Source organism: Pteropus medius, unplaced genomic scaffold (genome assembly GCF_902729225.1).
Source record: "Pteropus medius unplaced genomic scaffold, Ma_sr-lr_union100, whole genome shotgun sequence".
NCBI lineage: Eukaryota > Metazoa > Chordata > Mammalia > Chiroptera > Pteropodidae > Pteropus > Pteropus medius.
In genome coordinates this window covers 20,390,096-20,416,804 of record NW_024342473.1, presented here as the reverse complement: position 1 = coordinate 20,416,804, position 26,709 = coordinate 20,390,096, and the positions used below count along the sequence as shown (strand labels likewise).

Below are 26,709 nucleotides of genomic sequence, written 5' to 3'. Positions count from 1 at the left end.
TAAATGTTGGACAAAGTCTGGAAACATTTTATTTTCCAATTTGAATTACAGTAATTTTGCCACAGACCACAGCACTAGTGCATGTGTTACTTTAGACATGCTCTAAGAACAAAACAAAAAATTACTGCAAAAATACATGTCACCAATGTGGAACACACTCAGATTTGTATAAAAGTACTGAACTAATATCCCAAAAAGAGGTATATGTAAACAGTACATAAGGAAGAAATAGTTTTAATATGAAACAGTCATTTAAGTCACATACATCATGATAAGAAGCAGGACTTTCTTTTATAAGATATTTTAACTAACAAGCAACATCATCTACATCATCTACAGAACAAGTACAGGCATTTAGAATATGTTTTAATATAATTGCGAGTAATGTATTTTGACAAAATAAGGATGAAGCTTACCCATCGGGTTTCATTAAGTTTTCAAATACAGGCAGCCTTTCATGTATTAATGTCTGGCTTATGTATAGCCACTTTCTTCATTTCCTTATCTCCTTTTCTTGGGAGATGTTAATGCCATCTCTAGCCTCCTTACTCCAAGGGTGCCTCTAGACTCCCATTACTGTACCACGAGTTGGAAAAATGCAGATTTGACTTCTATTCTGCCCTATTGGATAAATGAAATACAGAAAAAATGGAAGTTGCTAAAATGTGGAAATGAGGAGAAAATCTCTGGGTTCAGAGAAGAAAGGAAGCTGTTAAGTCCCAACAATCTAAAGGAAATTGTGAAGTACTCTTAAGACAGTATTAGCCAATTCAAAAAAAAAAACACTGCTCCCTGTGGTGCCTGAAGTGCTGTCATTTTGTCTGAAATCTTAGAGAATAGATAAAGGTTAATTCTGAATAAACATCCTTTTTAAAAAAAGAAATTTAATCCCACTTTCTTCACTCTCTTCCTTCACGTCTTGGTGGAAAACACTTTTCCCTTAAAATCTAGTCAAGCACAGCCACATAAAAAAATGGTACTTCTGATTGGAGGAAATATGTGAAATTCTAAAACACAGAGCATCCAGAAAGGGAAAAGGCAAGTTGGCTTATATAGCATCTCACCAGAGTTTAGGATGGTAAGAGGGCAACTGAGAAACACTCACACCAAAGAACTTAATCTTCCTGAATCACATCAGGAAAAAAGAAAGACCTCTGCTTCTTCCTCCCATCTACATCTGTTCCCTAAAGAAGCTGAGCACTCAGCATACTATTGGTTAACTACATCAAGGTTTAAATAAGCCTTTATGAGCTTCCCTAAGAATCTAATCATCTTATATAGAGTTCTAAACCACTATTTACAAATGAACTTTGGGAGCCTTAATACTTCTAATTAAATTTTTTAATTAAAAAAATCTAAAATATCACAAATGTTCATGCATATGAAACCTCTATACTACAAAAAAAAAAAAAAAAATCCAGAAACTATTTAGAGCTCCCTTTTCGTTGCTTATATATATATTTTTTTACTATTAAATACAAATACTACAGTATGTTGGATGGAAAGTACTAGCACTCTTAATTTGTTCGATAATTTGTTTGGATGATTAAAGCTGTTAGATTTCATGATGAACCACACTACTGAGTTTTCTTCCTATTACTAGGCAGAATTGGGAGTCTATAAAACATAACATCAACCAAAACACTGGACTTCTTTACATCGTGTTAATCTATGAAGAATAAACACTAGCACAAGAAAATCTTCAGTTTTATGTACATGATCTAATTTGGATAACAAGAATCATAACAACAGTATTCTAAAGTATTTCACACAAAAGGAAAACACTTATCACAAATCTAAATTCTAAGCACTCTATCTGAAGAATATTTTTCTTTTACAAGCTGTTTCAGGATTAGTCCAGTAGCACCTACAAGCAAGTGCACCAGGAATCGAGTGAAATTAACAAGGCAAGTTCTGAAAAAGGAACTGATGCTTTAAAATTTTCCATTAGTAACCTAACCTTGCTGATAGTTAGCTAGGTTGGGAAAATAAGAAGAAACTCCAAGATTTCGTGTGTGTGTGTGTGTGTGTGTGTGTGTGTGTGTGTGTGTGTGTGTGTGTGAGTGAATGATGAGGTCTTTCATTGGAAGGGAAAGAATTACACCCAAAAAGGTGCAATGCTACTAGAAAATTATTCTACCTCTTTCCATCACCGAATATTTTTAAATATTTAGGGCAGCTCATCACTTATCCTAAGAAAATCACATCAATTTGTAAAACAGCCTTCTTTGGGTCAAATTGGGTAAATTAGTATTGGGCCATTCTTACAGTTCATCACTTTCCCTACCAAAAAGGACTAGATAACTTCTGACTCAGTGTTATGTAGAAACAAATGTAGAACTCACAAGAATATTAATTTGAATACATGAAAACATTTATCAGCTATGATTATAGTTTGCCTATGATTCACTGTCAGAATCAACCACAGGTTTTTCTTTTGAATACTTACAATTCTTATTTAAATAAGGTACTCTGAAGACCTACATACCTGAAGAAAAATTCACTTGTTTTCTAAGTTTTTTAAAACTACTACTTGGAAATAGAAAATGAAAGAATCGTATTACAAATCAAGTATCTCATGATTAGCTTGGGAGAGGTTATTTCATTTTCACAAAAGAACTACTGAAATTGTAAACAACAGAGGGCTTAAGAAACTGCATAATGAGTTTTAGCAATGAGCACAACTCAAGTACTACTACCATGTAAAGTGTTAATTTCTGTGGACTTTGAAAGGTTCTACCCAATATCTATTTACCTGTATTCAGTCATCAAAAAACAAAAAGCAAACAACAACAACAAAAAACACCCTGATCTGATGCTAGAACTGGGCATACAACATGCAGGGCATCACTTAAAAATCAGCACTCACTAGGATTTCAAGAACAATATAATTAGGTCCTTAAATATTTAGAAAATTGTTTATCTCTAACAAAGCTACAGTGTAAGCAAACTGGGATCTTCAAGTATGTTAGTGAACACAACAAATGTCAACCAAAAATACTGCATTTCAACCTGCTTCAACTGGTAGTTTTCACACAAAGGAGAACCTAGTATCAGAGCTTATATTTCACTTCCTAAAATTGCAAAGATACATATTTTACAACTAGTGAAAATATTTTGTACTCACCTCTAACTAGTCACAGGTAAATGTGACCTTGTACCATATGAAATTGCTGTTTTTGTAGGTCAAAATAAAAAGTGTTTAAAAAAATAAGTTTTATTCAATCAAAATATGTATCATGAGCATTAATTTTCTAATAGGATATTAAATATTTCATTTTTATAAAATTCATTTGTTAGGCTGTATAAATCATTCAAATCCTCCAATTACTCCTTCTCAATTGAGGAATATGTTATTCCTTAGAAAAAGCTGCAAATGATGAAAAGGATGGTAGTTCATCGGATAAAGCCCTGGTGACTAAGGACAGGACAAAATTTAATAGCTCAATTGAATTAATTTGCTTTCGTAGCTTGTGACATGTGAGGTCAAGTGCAGTCATATAAAAGTATGGGTTCATGTTTATTAACCAAAGGATGTTGTTTTCAGATTTCTCGTGCATAATTTTAATTTACTGGCAATATGCTGCTGCTGTCATTTTACCAGGGTTTAAACAGTAGTAATTATGTCTTTTGCAGATCACCATATGGTCTTCAGAACTTTTTGGTTGCAATGATAGTGATGGCGCAAGTTTGGGAGCTTCACCGACATCCAACCACTGTATAAACTATTAACTGTCATACAGTATCCTTTATTTTTTTTTTTAGTCACAGGTTATGATCCACTCCAAAAATGGGTTTCTGCTGTTTCGAATCTTTATGAACACACCTCCGACTGTTTCCATTCTTTATTGTCTCTCAAGAGAATACTCTCAGGTCCATTTTTTCACTTTCCCCAGTCATAGCAGAAACTCCTGTCAGCTGCAAGGCCTTGAACTGTTATTTTTAACTTAGCTTTCACCTTGGCTCTGTAATTGATCTTTGCTTAAAATGGATTTTGATCTCCCTTGAGGCTCGTTTTTGAATTCAGATCCCCCAAACAAAATTTTTCAAATTACCAACGAGTAGTTCTTTCACCAGCAGAGCTCTCTAAGGCCGTATTTGTTTCTACCTCATCTGCAGTATGTCCCACTTTGAAATCATGTTTTAAAAGTATTCACAATTCTTCTGAGGATACTATATTATTTATTTCTCTGGAAAACAGTAACAAAACAACTCAACAATCAAAGAGAATTGAAGAAAGGCATTATACTATTATAATTCTAAATAGCACAACTAGAAACATACTTTATATCAACTCTATTAACTATAATTTTCAACTGGTCTAACATTAGCAATTTCATGTGGTACAATCCACAAGTTAATCAACAAATAAGGAGCATCTACTATATGCTAACATCTGTCTCATTATCTGTACAGATATCCTGGAGAGACTCACTTGAAATATGAAAATCACTAATTTCAAGGACCCTAGTTAGGGAGAAATCTGGTGTCATACACTATTATTTTTTTAAAAATCCATTAAAATGTATGCTTTCTTCCATGTTATAGACACATTTTTTTCTGAGAACATGTTAAATGCAGCCTTGAAAAGTTTTTTGAACTAAACGTCTAATGTGATATCATTAAAGTTCAGCACTGAAATATACATTTTTCAATGATTCTTTTACAAGTCGAAACTTGCCTACATTTGCTATATATTATTTTGAAGCTTCAAGAGGCTTTTATGTTATGACTAACTAACATTTATTTGTATAGTACTTTCTAAAGCACCATCATATACATTATTCTTATTTAAGATAGCAAAGACAACACAAAGTTTGCACTAGCAATGAAGTGGAATATTAATAAAAACTAAAATTCATCTTTGTGTGCATTTAAAAAAATAATGTAAAACATTAAAAGCCTGTGTCACTGAACCTCTGTAATACACAGGAGGAAAAAAAATCCTTTAGTTAATGCCTGTGATTAAGCATCACTGCCCACTGCAGGTGGACCAAAAGTTTCTCTAGTGCGCATTAACTGGACATCTTTGTCAGCCATACAGGTATCACAGCCCCACACTGCTGATGCTTCTGCAGTTAGCAGGCCATAAGCTGTTTCAGTCATTCCAGTGCAGATCCGATGAAACCATTTCTGACAAGAGGCTTCACATAAGATGGCATCTTGATCATCATTCACTTCATTTGTACAGATTCCACAAGGGTATACTGGGTCGGAAGAAGAATGGCCATGACGGCTTGGGTGGAGAGAGGATTTATTGCTTTTTTCAGTGGTGCATGTATCTGCTGCACCTCTAGGTTGTCGTGGCTTATTCTGTGTCCCATTTGCATGGCTGTTGTTTGTAGCTTCAGTGCTACTTGAACGGCTATTCTCTTGATTGACTGTATTGTTTCGATTAACATTTTTTAATTCGATATTACTCTGATTCACTGTGTCATCCATATTTAAGTGAGGTGGATGAGCAGAGGAATTTTGATTAGTGTTTTTGGTTGCTCCTTGATTAAAGTCTTGTTTTGGGGGTGGTGCTTTTGCTTGACCAAAAGTGTTTGCAGGAGGAATAAATGAATGATTAGATTCTAATGGAGAAGTAAAATTTGAATTATTTCCAGGGACAAAGTTAGATGCTAAGTCAGGATTAGATACCTGGCCAGCATTCTGTGGAGGAATCTGACTGAAGTTTTCAGCAGGGTTTTGTCTAAAATGTTGATTAGGCATATTAACATTCTGACTTAGTGCATTATTATAAGATGGATTTCCGAAACTTGAATTATCATGTGGCCCAAAGTTAAAAGCATGAGGTCGATTAAAACCCATGCCCAAAGGATTCTGAGGAAATGGGTGTGGTTGATTCCTGAGTGAGTAAGGACCACAGTATGGGGAAGACATTCTCGGAGGGACGTGAGGTGGCATTCTGAATGTGCTATAGCCTCCAAAGCCAGGATAACCAGGGCCAAGATACGGATTTGACGAAGGTAGTGGTTTATAGGAAATAGTATTATAGTTGTCATCAAATGGATTAGCAGCCACTAGATGGTCAGAGTTGGGATTCGGTGGTGGAGCATACTCAGACAACGGAGGAAAAGAAGGGCCCTGAAATGAGAATATAAAGTAAAAAACATGGTTTTTGATCAAAGAAGTCATTAAAATTGTCCTGTTATAAAATCTTAACACTTATGAACCTACTTTTAGTCAAATTTTTCTTGCAGTATTATGAAAATTTAATTCTTCACTTGACCTTTCAATTCCAAATGTTTATGTATATTTAATGATGAAAATGTGTAGGATTCTTTCATTTAGAAAAGGAAATAAGAAATGCTTTTATGAGCTCGAATCCATTGTTACTTCAACCTCCAAAAGTATTTAACCTTCAAAAGATTCATTACCATAATTTTCATTTATTATGCTTTCCTCTAACTCTAGACTCTTTCACTTAAAATTCTAACTAAAAATACCTTTCATATCCCAAATAACCATAAAATTAAAAAACAATAAACAGGATCTATTTTTTTTTCCTAGCTTAACTTCAGGGAGTAGCTATTAACTTATTCCCAAAGCACTAAACTCCAGGCCTCAGACTGGAAAAATAAACTACCAGTTTTAGTCGCATTGTAAGGTTAACAGATGGTGGCCAAATGGAAAAAAGGTATCTACATATACATCATATTTATTCACAGTCAGTCTTTATCATTAAAAGTGCTTCAAATTTATAGAGAATAAAACCATGAATGCTTGTATTTATAACTATTTTACTATAACCACAGGTTATAGACAAAAGATACCTCCACCACTATTGCTTCATGATATGCACATGCTACTGAATTATTATAACAGTTGAAAATTACTACTTCATGTTAAACTTGTGTCCATATATATTTTAAGTTTTTAAATAGAACTACAGGCAACTATCTTTTAAATTAAATTAAGAATAAGCATTTTAACTTGTCTGCCCACACTTCCCACACTTCCCTCTTCATAATATCTACTCTAGGCCTACAGTCCAGCAATAACCACTACTTACAGAGTAAAAAAAAAATACGATCACTGCAGAATTCACTATGAGGTTCTGAATGAGGACAGGAAACAAAACCTATGACCAAATTTAAATTTATGTCATCAGTCTGATCATATTAGTGAAGAAAAACTGCTATTAAAGAAAATGTCAATTTACCTGTGTATTTGTCTTGCGTTTTTTCTTATCTGGGCTTCCTAGTTGTACACCTGGTCCTCCTAACCCATCCAGTCCACTATCACCACCTGAAAATAAATAAAATCCAGATGATACTTCCACTTATAAGTGAAACCACTGTGTGTCTTTCATAGCGATATCTATTATAATTATTTATTACTTTCTATTTTTGTTAGATAAAAGCAATACTAAGCTTTCATTATCTTTGTTCTTCAAAACTATCCCCTATAATTTCAGCACCAAATAGTCATTCATTTGTACTCCTACAGAATTTTTTTTGTTATTCAATGAAAAAGAAAGCTTCCATCTTGCCTTTAAACCTTCAGTCATGTGCACCCCAGTCCCTGAGGCAACTACTGTTACTAGTTTCCTGATTTTCTTCTACAGATAATCCAGATAACCCATGTAATATTTTTTAGTTACATATGGACACATTATGTACAGTTACATACTATACATAATGGTCTGTACCTTGTTTTCTTACTTGGAAATCGTTCCATGTCATTACATATAGAACTATTCCATTTTCTAATAACTGAGTTGTATTTCATAATATGATTATACCATAATTCATTAAACTGGTCCCCCCCTCCCACTGATGACTATTTAGGTTGTTTCCAAACTTTTGTTGTTCTGCAATGAAAATCCATGTATAAATGTCTTTACATACATGTACAAGTCATTTCTAGAACTGGAATTATGGCATAAGGTAGGTACTTTTTAAATCTTAAAGGTATTGTCAAAATACAACGATGTATGTATTATTTTCTCAATAGTGTATGATCAAGCAAAAGCAAAATAAATCTACAAGGTAAAAAAAAAGGTATCAATGGAATTTTTTCTATTAAAAATACTTTTTATTATGGAGAATTCTGAACATATACAAAGCAGACAGAATAAAATTATGTACACACATATACGGATACACATTTGTAGTAACATATAAATACACATTAGTAATAGATTAATAAATAAATCAATACAATGAGTTATCAGAGAATAGAGAAGACCTGCTTATATATATGGATTCTGGGAAAGGGATATATAAACTGAGACCTAAGGGATAGCAAATCTCTCATGTGAAGAGGAAGAGCCTCTAGACAGAGAATAGCATGTGTAAAGATTCTTAAGTAGAAAGGAGCTTGGTATGTTTAAGAGATCAATGTGTTAATGGAGAGTGCCTCTAGAAGAGGTTGAAGAGACAGGCTGAGACCAGATCATTTTAGATGGTTATAAACTGAATGTTTGTATCCCTCCCTACCACCAAATTCATATGTTGAAGCCCTAACCCCCAATATGGTAGTATCTGAAGGAGGAGTCTTTGGTAGGTAAAGTTATTACATTAGGTCATGAGGGTGGGGCCTTTATGATGGGATTAGTAGCCTTATAAGATAAAAAAGTGTGCACTCTCTCTCTCCAGGGATACACACTGAGGAAAGGCCACATGAGGTTGCAACAGGAAGGTGGGCATCTGCAAGCCAGGAAGAGAGCTCGCATAAAGAACTAAATTGGCTGGCACCTTAATCTTGGACTTCCCAGCCTCCAGACTATGAGAAAAATTTCTGTTGTTTAAGCCACCCAATTTATGGTATGTGTTATGGCAACCCAAGCAGATTAAGACATAGGGCCTTGTAGTTTATGGTAAGAAATTTGGATTTTATTTAAAGAACAATGAATGATTTTTTAAGGGTCTTGAGCAGGAAAGTGACATGATTTATGTTTTTAAAAGATTAAAAGTTGTGTTGAGAATAAATTTGTGATGGGATGGGGTAAGAACAGGGAGACTAGTAATGATATCTTTACAATAGTAGTTCAGGAAAAGAAATAGTATTTGACAATAAAGAGAGTGTGTGGTGGAGATAGTTTCCTACATAACCAAATGCAAAGCAGACTTCTGTAAGAGCCTTTTAGAGAAGTTTCAATACTGTGAAGGTGAAAACCTTTGATAATAACAAAATCTAGTAAGGATTCTGGATGTTAAATTAATAAACATCAAAAGTTTTCCCCTATACAAACTACTACAGGTTAAAAGATAAAACAGAGGAAAAGTTTTCATTTACAGAAACAAAACTAAACTAATATAAAATAGCTAGCAATAAATTTAAGAAATGCACAAATCAGCATGAATAAAATCTTTGTAAAAGCCCTATTGAGAGACACAGAGGAAGACTTCTAATAAGTGGAAAGGTATTACTGTTTTGGCTAGCCATCTAGAACAAAATAACATTGTATTCTGCCTCACTTATTATCCCAAATCACCTTGCTGAACCCTCCTCAGAGACACCAATACCAGATGTCTGAGTACCAGGTCCACAGGGCCCATTCTCCACACCCAGAAGCACTGATGCTAGCCTAAGCAGCAGCTCCTTCTCAGAGATCTGAGTTTAAGCTCCATAGGGCTTCCCCTGTGATATTATATATTTTGGTAATATTAATCTCTTTCCTTTGTCCTATACCCTTAGGAATGGTAGCGATTTCCACAGATGATACCTCTGTAAAAACTTTAGTATCTTATTTTACCACTTCGGTTTAATATCTGTAAACAATACTTTACATATTCTTTCTGTTAAAAATAGCTGGTATGGTTTCTGTCTTCTGACTAGATCCTGACTGATAAATATCGCAAATCCCACCAGCCAGAAACTATCCTAAATTAACATCATTTCAGACATCTAGCCTACTACCTACCTACTGACTTTTCCTTCTGTCTATATAGAATTAAAGTAATACCTTTACAAAAATAGGACACTATTTTAAAAATAAAAGCACTCAATTATAACTTTATTAAAATTTAATAAAGGAAAAAGTAAGCTAAACTGAAGAATATGCTAAATATTTCTTCAACAAAAGATAAAGTTTTGAAAAGATTCCTCTAAGGCTAAGAAAAGACATTAAGAAAAACACTAACTTGGAGAAATCATGGTTTTTCTCTTTTCAATTTTAGATAGCATTGATTGACTTCCTGCTTTGAAAGTTGAGGAAAATATAGTATTACATCTTATTCTACTCTCCCATTCCCCTGCCTTTAAGCAAGGTATTTTCTATCTCTAGATTCAATTCTTCATTTCAGGTAAGTTTGCTTTTATCATGTCTTTGAATACTTTTCTGCTCCATTTGTTGAGTGCTCTATTTCAGTGGCATTAATTATCATTATGCTGGATTTTTTAACTCCATATCTATTAGTTAGCTCTTCTGATTTTACTGTCTTTGTCTTTTTCATCTGCATTCAATCTGATTATCTGACACTTTTCTACTATGCAACTTAATTGTTAATTGTCTCCATTCTGTTACTTATTTCTAATTTATTTCTTCTGTAAATACGTTGTTTTGGTCCTCAATTTGTTTCCTGTCTGCAATTTACCTTTCATCTCATCCTGTTGTATCATCTTGTCTTTGAGCTCTTTTATTAAGTTTTACCACTTGGATCATGTAAGATATTTCCTTCTGTCTGTATATTATGGGTTCTTCATCTTCTGCATGCTATTTCATTTTTCTTCTTTTTGTTCATTAGTTTGCTATAGTATGTTTGCACAGTTATCATGCTTTTATCTCGCAGCTTTACCCAGACCTTTAATTTGCTCCAATTTAATATGGATGACTTTTGATTCCCTTTTATTCACCTCTAAGATTGTTTGCTTGGTTTAGGTGGTATGCTGCATCTACTGAGATAAACATATAATTTTTTTCCTCTACATTATTTTAATGTTTAACAGAGCCTGATGTTCCTGGAATAAACTCAATTTACTCATTTATATATATATATGTCATCATTTTATATGACTAGATATGCTAATATTCTCTTTAGAATGCTTGCCTATATTAATAAGACTAACATGTTGAGTTTCTTTGGAATATCCAGGCTCTTTATTCTGAGGTTTTGTTAAATGCACATTTACCTAGTTGGGGGAGGGGGTGCAGTAACCTAATGACATGGAAGGATACCCTGTGTCCCCTCATTCAGTGTGTATCCCTAGAGACTTCATTTCTATCAGAGAGTCTTTTTCTTTTTTTTTAACTTTATTTCACTCATTTTTTTCTTTCTCAAAGAAGATTAGAATACTCATTTAATTTGCTTCTATCAAGACAGGGTTATTAGTGAGAATTCTCAAGATTCTGTAAATCACAAGCGTCCAAGTAGGGTTGTCACAGAAGCCTCAGACTGTGTATCTACCCTGTTCCAGATTTACAGAATGGGGCCGTGCCATTTCCCTTGTTTGTTGCTGCTGCTGAACATTTTTGCTGTTTTTAAAAACGGTTTTGGTTCATTTTACTTGGAATTAAAAAAGATATTCTGCAAAGTTGCTTTGTTCTACCATCTTAACTTAGAAGTCTGTATCTAACTATATGTTGTTTTACTTAATTTCCATAACAAATCTGAGTTAGGTGAGTCATCTCCATTTTAAAAAAAGAAGAGAAATGGAATGTAAAGGAGCCATACAATCAGTCAAAAGCAGCACTGAAATCTAACACTTAGGGTTTCATTTTCTTTTGCTTTTAAGTGTACAATCCAGCAGCTTTTGAGCATATTGACAAGGCTGTGTAACTATCACCACTATTTAATTCCAGAACATCATCATTACCCCAAAAAGAAACCCTGTACCCAATAGCAGTCATCCCCCCGTCCATGGTAAATCACTAATCTACCTTCTATCTATATGGATTTGCCTATTCTGAACATTTCATATAAATAGAATCATACGATATATGGCTATCTTCTGACTTCCTTCACTTAGCATCACATTTTCAAGGTTCATCCATGTTATAGTATGTATTAGTATTTCTTTCCTTTTTATGGCTGAATATTTCATTGTCTGGCTATATCACTTTATGTTTATCCATTCATCAGTTGGTAAATATTTAAGTTTCTACTTTTTGGCGATTATGAATAATGCTGCAATGAAAATTTATGCACAAGTTTTTATACAAATGTATGGTATCAATAATTCTTTTGGGTATATACCTAAGGGTAGAATTTCTAGGTTATATGGTAACTCTATATTCAATCTTTTGTCCAACTGTTTTCCACAGTGGCTGTACCATTTTACATTCCTGCCAGAAGAGGGTTCCAAATTCTTCACATACTCCCCAAAACTTACTTTTTTTTTTTTTAATATAGCCATTCCAATAAGAATAAAGTGGTATCTCATTGTGGTTTTAATCTGCATTTCCATAATTGCTAATGATGTTAAGTTTCTTTTCATATCTTCACTTAAGAAATGTCTATTCAAGTTCTTTGCCTATTTTTTAGTTAGGTTGCTTTTGTCGTAGTTGTTAAGTTGTAAGAATTCTTTATGTATTCTGGATACTTGTTAGATATATGAATTGCAAATATTTTCTTCCATTTTGTGGGTTGTCTTTTCACTATGATAGGGTCCTTTACACATATGTCTTTAATTTTGATAAAATCTAATCTATTTTCCCTTTGGTTGCTTAAATAAAACTAGGTTTATCTACTTCTAAGATACCAGTTTGCCTCCCTAAAATCTTGTGCATATACTGTCTTCCTCAGTGGCCCACAAAAGGAAAAAAAATAGAAACTCTGGTTCAACTAAAGGAAATTCTATCTTTTAATTCTAATTTGATGTGGTAACCTCATATAAGTAGATGGTAAGTAAAGAACTAATAGTGACATTCAATCTGCCCTTCAAGGTCATTTATTCCAAATCTGATGGTTTAGGAATAACTATAATTATTACCAAGTTATAACTATTCAGTAGCCTTTATGCAATGAAATGATGATTTCATATAAACAATCTTTACGCAGTTTTCCATAGCAAAATATACTGACATTCTGAACAGAGAAATATGTTGTTCTTGAATCTGAATACTTAGAAGTTCTGATGAGTCTGGTATGGAAAAAGAATTAGCAATGGTCTTAGAAGTCAAATAATAAAGTGGTTATATAAATAAAAGTGTCACACATCAAAGTCCTGTCTTTCTTAACATCTGTCATGGGTATTTCCTTTTAACAAAAGTATAAATATAAAAAAGTAATTCTTAAAAATAAAAACAATTATTAAGTTAGTCTCTAATCTCTAATATAGAAGATATAAATTACCATTCACAGCATTACTGAATAACTGTAATTTTACAGTTAAAATGCAATGTAATTTAAGATGAATAAAATATACTCTTATTAGTTAATATCTACCATCTCTGTTTACTTTCCAAAAATTTAATAATAATTGCTTGTATTTACTGTAAGGCAAAATTCTGACATTTAAATAAACTCATTATTTTCAAGTAATTTGTGAGCAAAAAGCACCTAAAGTTCTTTTTTAAAAATTGAGATTTACAGCATTAATTTTTTACTGAATCTAACATTTTCTTCCATAAAACAAATTTTCAAGTTCCTACTAGTCTCTGTTCCCCCACTTATTGTTTCTCTAAAGAGCTAACTATACAGATGTTCCTTGACTTACAACGGGGTTACATCCTGATAAATCCATTTAGGTTGAAAATATCGTAAGTCAAAAATACATTTAACACACCTAACCTACCAAACATCATAGCTTAGCCTAGTCTACCTTAACGTTGCTCAGAATATGATATCCAAAGAATATTGTCAATGTGGTGTACTGTGGAGTATTGGTTGTTTACCCTCATGATCACGTGGCTGACTGGGAGGTGTGGCTCACTGCCACTGCCCCATACCTTACCGTATATCAATAGCCCAGGAAAAGATCAAAATTCAAAGAACAGTTTCTACTCAATGTGCATCACTTTGACACCATTGTAAAGTTAAAAAAAATCAAAAGTGAAATCATCATTAAGTTGGGAACCAGCTGTGTAACACTTCCAATGACTGCGACTCTTGGCCTTATCTAGTTCCTTTTTGCGGCTATCTGTAAAATTGGTGGTTCCTCTCCATGACATAATCAGGAATTGCAGATCAGATTCATGTTCATCAGGGCTAATTAGAACATAAGCTACCAAGAATTTCTATGATTCTCAGTCTTTAAAAATGAACAATCGGGGGATCATTCCATAAACTATATAAATGTCCAACCAACATACTGTATACTTGAAACTGATAAAATTTAAAAAAGACAAAAAAAAAAAAAGCGAAAGGTCAGAATCCAGGGGGAGACAAAGTAGTGGTTACATAGCTAGTTATTTAGGTTACCCTAATAACTTTTAGTACCAAAGCTTCTCATCTGCTCTACATACCTGCTGCTGCTGACTCTACGAGGTAAACAATGACTGACTATTCAGCCAGAAGTAGAGAGTTGTGGGGCACAGAACCAAGAAAAGGGGGACTGCCAAAGCTTATTGTAACACTGGTCACTTTGATCCTTTTATTTGTTAACACCTGAGTTTCTTCATCTCTTCTTTTCACTCCGACCTGCCTAATGCCCTCTGAATGCACAAGGGAAACAGAAGTGGGAAAGGGTGATGTCAAGAATGGAATAAGAGAGGTGATCACATTATATGGGACAATAATATAGAAATACTATATTGTGCGCCTGAAATTCATATAACCAATAGAAGACTGTATACCAACTATAATTATATAAATTTATTTTTATATACTTAAATAAGTTTTTTTAAAAAAGAGAAAGTAACCAAGAAGAAAAAAAGAAGACTCTCTCATCTTAAAAAAACAAAGGAATTTTTTCTATATATTATCACCTCACATTATGCCAATTCATCTCAATTAAGCAAAGTAATACTTACCTCTCTTTTCACCCTTTAATCTTTATCTATCCCGAGCTGGAAGCTGAAGTTCTAGCTTTCCTCATAGTCTTATAGAAGAGTCTAATCTATTAAATGAGCAATTTTTCCCACCTAAAGATTCCACAAATTAAATATTTATATGAAATTCGTTTATAAGTATAAAATTATTATAATATTTTCATTAAATTTTTAACTAAAAATAAAATTTAAAAGTATAAAATTATTTTTTCAATTTATAAGTATTTTTTATTTTTGTAAAAGGTAGATCATTTACTTTAGGCCTTTTATTATTTTTTAAAGTATAATTATTCCTCCTATCAAAGACAATCTATTTTGGCCCCCAAGTCCTTAAGAGGGAGTGAGGACATTATTTTCATAGACAGCATTTGTCTTTTATATATTTTAAATTTTCATTTTTTTAACCTTACCTTATTTACAATAATGGTTTGGTTTGTGATATAGATGGTTTTCATAAGTACTGGGTCTGCATTAAACTATTTTATAATTAATATTTTCCTTTAAACAAACTTGCTTCATCATTATTCCAAATAAGTACATATTCTAATACATGTATATATTGGTTTAAGTATGCATCCTATGCTGATTAAATGACAAACCAGGTTTGTGCATCGCCCCCATTTATATGTTGAAATCCTAACCTCTAAGGTGATGGCATTAAGATGTGGGGCCTCTGGCACGTGATTAGGTCATGAAAACAGAGCGCTCATGAATGGGGTTAGTGCTCTTATAAAACAAACCTGAGAGAGCTCCCTCACCCGTTGCCCATGTTAGGACACCAGGAGGACTACTGTCTATGAACCAGGAAGCAGGTCCTCACCAGACACCAAATCTGCTAGCACCTTGATCTTGGACTTCCTAGCCTCCAGAATTGTGAGAAATAAAATTTCTGTTGTTTATAAGCCACCCGGTCTATGGTATTCTGTTATAACAGCCTGAACAAACTAAGACTGTGCCTAACACACTGCCTGGCACACAGTGGGCACCCAAATACAAGTTCTCAGTTTGCTTTCCTTTAGACGAAACTATACCATAAGCTAAATTTACTCAGTTTCTATAGTATTTAACATCCTATTAAAATATCTAGTTTCCAGCAATGTCAACACACTCAATGGACTCTCAAATATCAGTTTTTCATAACAGCACAGAAATCTGTGATGTAATGTCAGTTTATTCTAACATTTAGTATCTATGTGAACATCTTAGCTAATAGCTTTGTCTTCACCTGAAACAAATACTTCTATAATGCTGGTCTTTACCACAAAATGAAAATACATGAATACAATAATAATCAAATTTCATCAAGCATTTGGCAAAATGCCCTTAAATGACTGAAATAAAAGCACCATTATTTATTTTTAGAATGAAAGGAAGAAAGTGTCCACTGTGTACGCCCAGCACCTAGATCAATCTGAGCATGTAGTAAATATTAAATTCAGGAAGCACTCAACATAGGTATTTAAGGTTTCAAATATACGTGATTCCTGTGACAGCTTTCTCCCCAAACTAGTGATCTTTGTATTACTGAGATAGATGAGGTTAAGGTTTAAGTTTACAAAGGTAAAGCTTAGGAGGGTGAGTAGATAGTATCTATGTGTGAAGTTGACTCTATATAATAATACCTCTAGTAATAAACTTATTTTATTAAGAAAGCCAGCCAACTTTTTAAACAGTTGGAGAACGAAGATGCAAATATTCATGAAAATCATGTAATAAACACCTTATAGGTGTCTTTCTGAACAAAATGAAATCTGAGAAGTTTCTGCTTTTATAATATTTTGTTGTTGTTGTTCATTGTTTTCTCCCCAGAGGGAGAGAAACTTCATTGCTTTTCACTCCATACCTGCTTCCACTCAAAATGAGAAAGAATATGCTGTAGGTCTTTTCCTTCTTGATTAACTGATTCAGTATACCTAAAAGTGAATGTTGATCACATTACTTATTATATTTTAGAATGTATATTTTAGACTTTCTATTTCTGATTTTAAAAACAAACACAGATTACTTATAATGTACCAGATGCTGTTTTCAGTGCTTTATATATATAAACCCATTTAAGCCTTCAAACAATTTCATGAGACAAGTATTATTTTCATTTTGCAGCTGAGAAAACTGATGCACAAAGAAACTAAGTAACTTGTCAAGGACCACACACCTAGTAAATGGCAGAGCTGGGATAAGAACCCTGTCAGTTGAGCTCCAGAGTCAAAAGGCTGTACTGTCTCTCAATATTGATATTAGCATGTCTATAGAGACTGGGAACAGGAAAGGAGACCTGAATTCACTCTTGACTATAACTTACAGCTAACCTTGATAATAAAGGTGACAGACCTCTTGAGTTACCTGGTATAAGAGTGCTAGAAGAGAGAATTGTATAATCCTTCTAAAAAGTAACTCTTTCACACCTCTGGGGAAAGCAAACTAGGAAGACTATATTACCTGAAGTTATTGAAACCTCTTTGTTAACATTCACCAAATTAGATTTCAGAAACATTTGTTAGGCTTCTTTAAGTTATAGAAATAAAGGTAATAATACCTCCCGATAAGCATTCCATAATCTAGACAAAACTTTTTTTTTGAAGCTCTTAAATTTAACATGATAAATACTATGATAAAAATGAGCACAGGATATGGAGAAAACATAAGGAACTCTCATCTAATCCTGACTGAGGGAGGAGTGTCAGGGAAGACATACAGGGAGGTTTCAACTGAGCTGATGCTTTGATGACGACTATCTTGCCAAAGGTGGAAAAAAACAGGGCATGCCTAACAGAAGTAACAGAATATGCAAAGCAAGTTTAAAGGTAAGAGAGACCATGATAATGTCTAGAGATAAATGTAAATATTTCAGAACTGAAGTGACAGAGATAAGTGAGAACATTTCATGGAATATGAAGGATGGAGGACTAAGCAGTAGCCCTAAATAAAAAAGGGCCAATATAAAAAGGTTGGATTTTTAACCTAAAGGCAATGGGGAACTGCTGAAGAATTTTACAAAAAAGATCCACATGACTGAATTGTGTTTGGAGAGCACCATGGCAATGGAATATAGTGACTAAGACTTTGGGCCCTAGAGTTTAAATTCTAGCTTTGTCACTTATTAGCCAGGTAAACTTGAATACGTTACTTAATCACCTATTACTTAACCTCTCTGAGCATCAATTCCTCAATTGTAAACCTATAACAACATCTAACTCGCAGGGTTACTGAGGATTAAACAAGATGATCCATTTAAACCACTTAGCAAACTGGTAAGTACTCAACAGATGGCAGTTATCTATCACCAGAAGAAGCAATGTGGAAAATGGATGACAAAATGGGAGGCCAGGAAACCAGTCAGAGGGCTAGTAATAATTAGAGATAAGTAAAATCTGAACAAAAGAAGTGATAGTAGAAAGGTCCAGGAGATGATAGGTTCAAAATATATTAAGGAGACAGATATTCTAGAACTTTGGGACAGTGTTGGGTGAGACTGGGTCATGGGTTTGGGTCACTGGATATATAATGTTCTCCAGGATAGGGATTACGGGAGAAAGAACATGGTAGACATCTCACAGATAGACACCTTTCATTCAATACGTTAAAAACAAAATTAATTAATGTCCCTCTTGTAAATACATTCCTATTTTTATATATCTGTGACACCATTCTTTTATGGTTTTTCTCCTCTAACTTTCTGGTTACTCCTTTACATTCTGCTTCTCAGAGTCTTCTTCTCCCTTTTGTCTCCAAGATATCAGTGTTCCCAAAGCTGCTTTTCACAATGCTTTTCTCTTCTCACTTTTCAGTCTCTCTTGGGTGAGCTCATCTACTCCCAAGGCATTAATTAGTATTTGCCTGTTGACTGATAACTACCATATCTCTATTTCTGACTCAGACCACCTGCCTCAGTTCCAAACCATGATATCTACTGGAACATCTCTGGGGGATACTCATACAATATGTCAAAAATCAAACTTACTTTCCTGATAATCTGCCTACCCCTTACATGTACCAACTAAAGCACAAAACAAAACTCAAAAAAAAAAAAAACTTCCCTTTAGACTTTTTCTTACTGATTCTTCCCCTTGATTCTGTGACTACATAAATTATGCTTCCTCTCCGATCTTAATCCCAATCCTCCATACATCTATCTGATCAGGACTGTCTACCAGTTTTAGTAAAGTCAGCTTTCAGCACTTTTATTATCCCACTCCAAATATATCCTTGCCTCTCTAATGTCATTATTAACTCTGCTTAAAAGCACTTCATCTGAAATGAATGACTCGACTTCCTTCTTCTTCACTCTCAATTTCTGTTCTTTCTTCATTCTTTCTTTTTTTACTACTGGACTAACTCTTCATTTGCACTCTTGATACTATTCCGAACACTCTCTCATCTGCAGAGATCTGCTTTACAAGAATAGGAGCCTTATCTGTCTCATCCCCAGCTTCTAGAACAGCAAGTGCCTAAGCACATGGTAGCTATTAAAAAAACAGGTCTTGAATGCTTTATTAAGAAATTATTCTTTCTTTTGCCTTTTCAGTTTCTCCCTTCTCCCCTACACTGGGTTTTTCTGTAAGTCTACAAATATGATTGTCTTTTTTCCAGGTAGAAAACAATAAAAATAAAAAGACACCCATACAAACTTTCTTTTGACTCTAGGTATTGGCTATGTCGATCTATCTATCACTGGGCTTCTTTTAAGTTACATCTGTACCACTAACTATACTATTTTGAAATGTAGTTTTCTCCCAAAAGTACATTCTCAAAAGCACCACTTACATCCTAGACCTTTTTCTCGTCCCTCATCCTCCTTGTTGCTCCTTCTACATCATTTTAAACTAAAGTACACACATCACTTCTTAGAACTCTTCTCCAGGAAATCTTCCATGATTCCTTTAAAGATATGTACCTTTATATTCTGTAGATGGTAAGAGCACTTATGCTTTTTGTAAATATCTGCTTATTTGTCCACATCCTGGACTAGACTAAAATTTTCTTAAAGACAGGTATTATGTCTTCTTAATCAATATTTGGCACTGTGACTGCTCAATAAATATTTGTTGAATAATCAACACCTAAGAGTTCTAAGAACACTGGAGAATGGGAGTGTTGGTTAAAATGAGTATGACAGGAAACATTCTGAGAGAAAAGGGCAAGTAAAAGTAGTATGAGGGATTGTGGACAATCAGAAACTAGTATAAAGATATGAATGAGTTACTTCATGTATTCACTCATTCATTCACTTGGTACGTACTGTGGGCAAGGCAAGTAGGGTAGAAATGGAAATATACTCAAGATATTACACCTATCCTCATGGATCTGCCTTACAATCAAAGGCTGAGGGTCTGGGAGGGTTAAGAACTGGTAGAAAATCAAAGATACTTTTCCAATAAACAGCAATTCTGAATCTAATATTAAAATATCAGGACAAGTCTGAAAAACCACAAATCAGCTTCCTCTCTGGTCCATTCACCTTTGCAATCTAGGTCTACCAGCAGCAGTTCTCAAACTTTAGTGTGCAGAAGGAACACCTGAGGATCTTGTTAAAGATAGAGAAAAATATCCCAGAAATCCCGATTCTGTGGGTCCAGGAATGTGCATTTTTAATAAGCATCCCAGGGGATTATGATGCTTTTGGCCTACAACGTATACTACTGTAAAGTCCTTAGTCATTCACATCATAATTTTGCCATATCTGGGTTACATAGTATAATAGTATAATATACTATTTTCTTAAAAATTTCTTTAAATTGACTATGTAGATGTTCTAAGCAAGAAGTTTGACATTTTTTTTATGATTCATATGAAATAAATACATGACCATTAAAAAGTCTGTATGTATACATCTCTGAATGCAAACAGTTTGAGATGCACTGCTCAAGAGCTTATGCTTTGTAAACACCACGATCCTGCATGCAGTCTGATGATACAAATTATAAAAAAAAGTTCCAGGGTGGTGAAATTCTGTAGAATTGTGCTTCAGAAGAGCTCATGTAGATACTATGGTACCATTTATGAATTATAAAAGAATCTAAAAATGTTTCTAAAAATTAATGTTCCAATTACTATAAAAGGACTCATTATAAAAAACCTCCTCATATTGATTTTGTCTTTTATTCTGGTACTTAACTCTCACAATATTCCTGGGCAGACACCTGAGCCAACTCTTAACAGTTAAGGCATCAAACTTAAAAGCAGCAGTTGGAACAAAATGAAAATAGATGTGTGCTCTTGACCCACAATAAAATACACATCATTTTATTTAAAATTACATCTGATCAAGATTGATAATTGAGTTCAAAGATAGAAACATGATAGCTCTTTCTTTTCCTTTAATCCCAAAGTAATTTATAATAGGCAAAATAATACAGCAAAAATATCAGAGGAATAATTGCATCTCAAAAAGGTCTATTCCTTAAAGGCTTTGGCAACTCATGACCACAAATAGAAAAGTCAAAATAGAAAATCCTTACCAAATGAAAGATTGTGCTGATATTAAGCCTTTAAAAACAATATTCTTCTCTAAATTATGTGCCTGCTTAAATGGAGAAGATCAATCTCTAACTAAATACCTGAGCAGATGTTTTGTGGATACCACATTGTTATTGTGTCACAAGCCAGTTCCATATGTTTAATCACTAGTCACATGGAACAAAAATATAGATGAATGACTGTGGTCCTTGATCTCTACATCGCTTAAGTCAATTGGAAATTTACCTTACTACTTACTGATTTGAAAAAGCACTTTATCTTGTTTGGATTAGAGGATTATTGCAATAGCCTCCTAACTAGTCTCCCTGCTTCCATCCTCGTTCTCTTCAGTCTATTCTCCACACACCAGCCAGAGAAACCCTGTTAAAAATGTCAGATCAGTCACTCTTCTGCTGAAAATGTCCAGTCCCTATCTCAGAGTAAAAGCCAAAGTCTTTTAAAAGGCCTACACTCTATCCTATCCTTCAGCTCAGCTCATACTTCTTTCTCTATGCTCACTCTGTGCCAGTTACAATAGCTTCTCTGCTGTTGCTTGAGTGGTACACTAAGCAAATTCCAGGCCTAGGGCCTTTGCACTTGCTGGTGCTTTTGCCAATACTGCTCTTCTCACGTGCATCAGTATGACTCTGCTCTATCACTTCCTTTGGGTCTTTGCTCAAATATCAGGTTCCAGGTGAGTTCTCTTACATATATAGAATCGCCACCTCCCCACCCCCATTCATAATGCCTAACCACTTTCTCTGCTTTTTCTGCCCTTACCATTGACATTCTATACCTTTTATTTATCATTCGTTTACCCCACGGTATGAACTCTGCCAGTGTGAACTCCTGCTGGGTGAAGATCGTCCTTTTGCTTTGTTCACTGTTGTACCCCCGTGCCAAGAACAGTGCTTAGCACACAGTAAATGTTCAGTAAGTATTTGCGTAATGAACAAACAGTATCACATCGATTTGTGGATTTTCATCCTTAACACCATTAAGAGCTGGAAATAAGAACTAGAAGATATTCTCCCAAATTTCCAGACAGCACTCTGAGTCTGTCAACTTACGTGCATTATCTTTTGTCTGGCACATCATTCCCTGATTTTTCTTAGCTTGAAAGGCAGCAGTAAAATTCCTAACTAGTGTGCAAGAAAGAAGCAAACCAATCATGTATAAAACTGATTTGGGGTGATTTGATTCTTATCCATAAGCCAAAAAAGAAAATGCCTTTTGAATTTACAGTTCCTCCTCTTAAGCCCAAGGAAAACGAGCTGTATGTTTGTTGCGTTTTAGGGATGGGAAGGGGGGCTGGGAGAGACGCAAAGGCCCGTACACCTTCTCTAAGAACGTCAACTCCTGTGCAGTCCAACTTACTTTTTGGGGGGGGGCATCGTTCGTGGTCTCTGCCAGGGGGTGTTTCTTTCTCACCCTTTGAGGTGCCTATTGTGCTGTGTCTTGCGAATGAGGTAAGGGAGAGAGGAGCGGAGGATGATGAGGGATGCTGAGTGCGGTTCAACTGCCTCTCAACACAAAGTCGGGGAGGCGACGGCTCGGCGTGGGTGTCTGTCTAGGGGGCGAACGGGCAGCCTCCGACCGCAGCCTCGGCCCCGGGGCGCGGGCGGGACGCGGGCTGCGCGGAGTTAGGCCCGGACAGAGCCCCGTGGCCTCCGAGCAGCCGGGCACGCGGCCCCCGCGCACCCCACTCCCCCGACCCCCTCGATCCGGCGCCCTTCTCGGTTACCTCGAACTCTCTTCAGCGAAATGGGATCCTTCTCCTGTTCTGCGGACATTACAGACCGCAAAGCATGACTCCCCCCCAGGCCGCGGGAATTCGGTCTCTTTGATGCGGCGGCGGCGGCCCCTCCTCCTCCTCGCGGAGCCGCTGCGGCTGCGAGGAGAGCCTCCAAGCCGAGGCGCGGCCGAGGGCGGCGGGGACGCGGGCCGACTTTGCAAAGTTTGGGAGGAGGACGAGGCCTCGGGGCGGCCGGGCGGCGTGCGGGGGCTGGCCGGGCTCAGCGGCGGCGGCGGGGAGCGCGGCTTGGGGGCGGCCCCCCGCCCGGGGCCGGCATGTGCGGAGGACGAGTGCGCCGCCGCCGCCGCCGCCGCCTCCCACTCCTTCTCCTTCTTCTTCGCCGCCGCCGCCTGAGGAGCCGCTGACGGGAGGCAGGAGCGGGCGGCCGGGCCCTGGCGGCGCACTCACAGCGCCCTCTGAGGAGGAGGTCTGCGCTCTCGCCGCTCCCGAGTCGCAGACACAAAAGCCCCCAGCGTGGAGCCGCCTGCAAAACCCGCTCCGGGGCGGGCGAGGGACGTGGCGCGGCCCCGCGGCTTCCCCGCCCTGAGCTCCCCAGCCCCGCGCGGGGACGGACTTCAGGGGGCGGGAGCCGCTGCCTGGTCCCGCCGCGCCTGCCGCCGCCGCCGCCGCCGCCTCGCGCTCCGCCTCGGCCCAGCCCCCACGGCCCGCGCGCTCCTCTCGCTCCGCGCGGGGGCTCGCGGGCCCGCGGCCCCCGCTGCCCTGGCTGGCAGCGCGCGCCGAGGGGCCGCCCCGCCCCGCGCCGCCCCGCGCTCCCCAGCGGCTCGCCAGGCCCGAGGACGCCGGGCTCTGCGGCCGACGCGCCCGGCTCGGCTTCTGGGAGGCTGTGGCATCTCTGAACTTCGTCGGAGGCCACGCAGCAGGCATCTTGGCCTCGTAGCCAGGGGATCTGAAAGCGGAACGTACGATCCGAGAAAACTTCGTAAGCGGGAGCTGCAGAGTTCTCGGTGGGCATGTGGAGGACATCCACGTTCCCCGACTCCGTGTCCGTGGTCTGGACACCTGTTTGTGGAATGCCCAAACTTCAAGTTTTAACAACGTGACTCTTTAAGATAGAGCGATGCGGAATTAGTATACCAGAAAGGAGCGTGGGTAGAAGCGGCGAGACAGCTAGACCTGATTTAGACGTTAACTTTTAGAAGAAAGACTCCCAGTGTGCTTGTAGACGGGTTTTGGCCGCTGGTTCCACGTCCATCAGTCGGGCTGTGTGACCTGAAGCAATTTAGGTAACCTCTCTGAATCTCAGATTTCTGATCTCCAAAAGGCAGTGGAGCGACATCTCTGAGGTCGCTTCTAGCTCTGACATTCTTCCGCTTCCTTTTATGAAACTGTTCTCCCTGCTTTTTGTTAGGTTTTCCACTTATTATACTAAAGAGACTACCGTAGGTGCAGACTCTGATCTTCAGTCAGGTGAGACACTGGGTTTATTTTGATGTCAGAATCACTGAAAAATACTCATTAATCATGTGAGGATTTAGAACTAACCGCAAACAGAAGTCATCCTTCCAGAGACAAGACCCACAGAACCCAGTTAACTGCACATAACAGCGTCAGAACAGATGTAAACATGAAACCAATAATACATAGTCTTAACAGCTACATAACAGACAAGCACCACAGCAGAGGAATCGGTTTTACAAGACGAGATATGGCTGGCCAGGAGACAAATATTACCCTTTTTCTCATAAGTTTGGATAAAATTTCCAAACTTGGAAGATTCAGACTAGGACAGCTGGGGAAATTTTTCGTATAGGAGGCACATCTGGGAGAAGGCTCTCCCCAACTAGAATTTAAGCTCCATGCAGGCAGGAATTCTTTCGGATCACTACTGTTATCCTCTGCTACCTAACAAAATGTTCAAAAAATTTTGTTGAATGAATGCATGAAAGAACAGGCTGGAAGTGGCCCTGGGCAGGCTAGATTGGCACGGTTTTGATAAGTGTGATAAATGCTAAATATGATAAAGCAAATTAGATCTTACACTTTACCTTATAGAATTGGTGAGAGAAGATGTGAAAGCACTTTGAAAATATCAGTCAATATGGAAACATAGAGTTTTTATTATGTTCTTCTTAGTGCAAGGAGAGTGGTTGAGAAAAACTATTCTAAGAGATTTTGAATTCTTTATAGTAATTCTCTAAAGCTTAGAAATAATATGTAAGTCAAGAGAAACAAATTGGCCTCTTTTTAATGATTCATCAAGAAAAAACCATCTTACTTGCCCATGAGTTTTCAGATCAATTTGACTTCCAAATCCTGACTACTTCCTTGCTACATATTAGAATTACAGGGAGAGCATTCTAAAATTTTAGATTTCCAAGCCCCTCCCAGATTTACTAAATCAGAATCTCAGAATGAGATCTGAAATTTGTCTTTAAATGCTCTCTAGGCGATTCTGCAGCAATGAACATTGTGCATTATACTCCTTATGTCTCCAGTATGACAGAATTCCTAATAAAATATTCCCTCACCTTGCTGTTGTAGTCTTTGTGGGACTTGGTTATGAGTTCCAGAGCTAATCTCTACTCCCCTTCTCATACAGAGAGATGCAGGTAAGTCTACTGTTGGTGGGCTTACCCCACTGTTTAAAAATACACACTCAGTCATGCCTAAAACTCAGTAGAAGGCACAGTTTAGGCCAGAACAAGGCTCAGTAAACTTATTCTGTGGAGGGCCAGATAATAAATATTATAGGTTTTGCAGGCCATACGTTCTCTGTCACAACTACTCAACTCTGCCATTGTAGTAGGAAAGCAACCATAGACAATATGTAAATAAGTGGTGTGGCTGTGTACCAGTAAAACTTTACTTATAAAAGCAGGCAGTGTGTTGAATTTGGCCCATAGGCTGAAATCAGCTGACCCCTAGATGAGAACTCAAATCACACAAAGGATGTTGGCCTCAGGGGACAGGCCTATGCTGCAGATACAAATGAAAGAGACATTACCTAAGAGTGGATCAGTTCACCCAGGACCAATGAGAAATAAGAGCCAAGAACAGAATCCAGGGAAACACTGGCATCTTAAAGTACGGACAGAGATAGAAGAGCCTATAAAGGAAGTTGAGAAGGAATGAAAAATTAAAAAACAGGAGTGTTAGGGCAATCAAGCAGAGAGAAATGATCAACATTGTCACATGCTTACCTTGGCCTGGAATTTACTTAACCTTATTTTCTTGTATTTTGAAGTTTTTATATTTTAATCTTTTACATCTCAAACTTTACCTGTTTATAATGTGGAAGGTAGCATAGTGGAGCATTTAAGCATGAAGACTAATATAAATTGGTTTAGATTTACATGTAAACATTTTTTCAGAAAAAAAAGATATTGCTATAAATTCTGTTTTCAAACATTGAAAATCATAGATTTGTTTTAAATTGAATAGAAATAAAAATCAAACCCAATTCTGTGTTCAGAAGTTTTGCAACATTGGTTTGAATCCTTTCATGATATAATTGAAACTGTGATCAGCTTAGCAACCTCTACATGTTGGTCAGCTATATCCAGCAACCCTTGTTGACAAATATCGATGGACTATCAAAAGCTCAAAGTTGAGGGAA

The 26,709-nt window shown here is 36.7% G+C and overlaps 1 protein-coding gene across 2 annotated transcripts; it reads right to left on the bottom strand.

Annotated features, from left to right (window-relative positions):
* Positions 1-4: 4 nt before the first annotated feature.
* On the bottom strand, positions 5-23,267 carry PYGO1 (pygopus family PHD finger 1). 2 transcript variants are annotated; one of them, XM_039865523.1, is made up of 4 exons: positions 23,082-23,267; positions 7,169-7,254; positions 7,019-7,087; positions 5-6,090 (listed from the first exon to the last, which is right to left on the bottom strand). In XM_039865523.1, exons 1-4 carry the CDS (start codon positions 23,128-23,130, stop codon positions 4,966-4,968), a joined length of 1,329 nt encoding a protein of 442 aa, XP_039721457.1. In that variant the 5' UTR covers positions 23,131-23,267; the 3' UTR covers positions 5-4,965. The 2 variants fall into 2 exon arrangements, with proteins under 2 accessions (XP_039721457.1, XP_039721458.1); XM_039865524.1 differs by lacking the exon at positions 7,019-7,087.
* Positions 23,268-26,709: the final 3,442 nt, after the last annotated feature.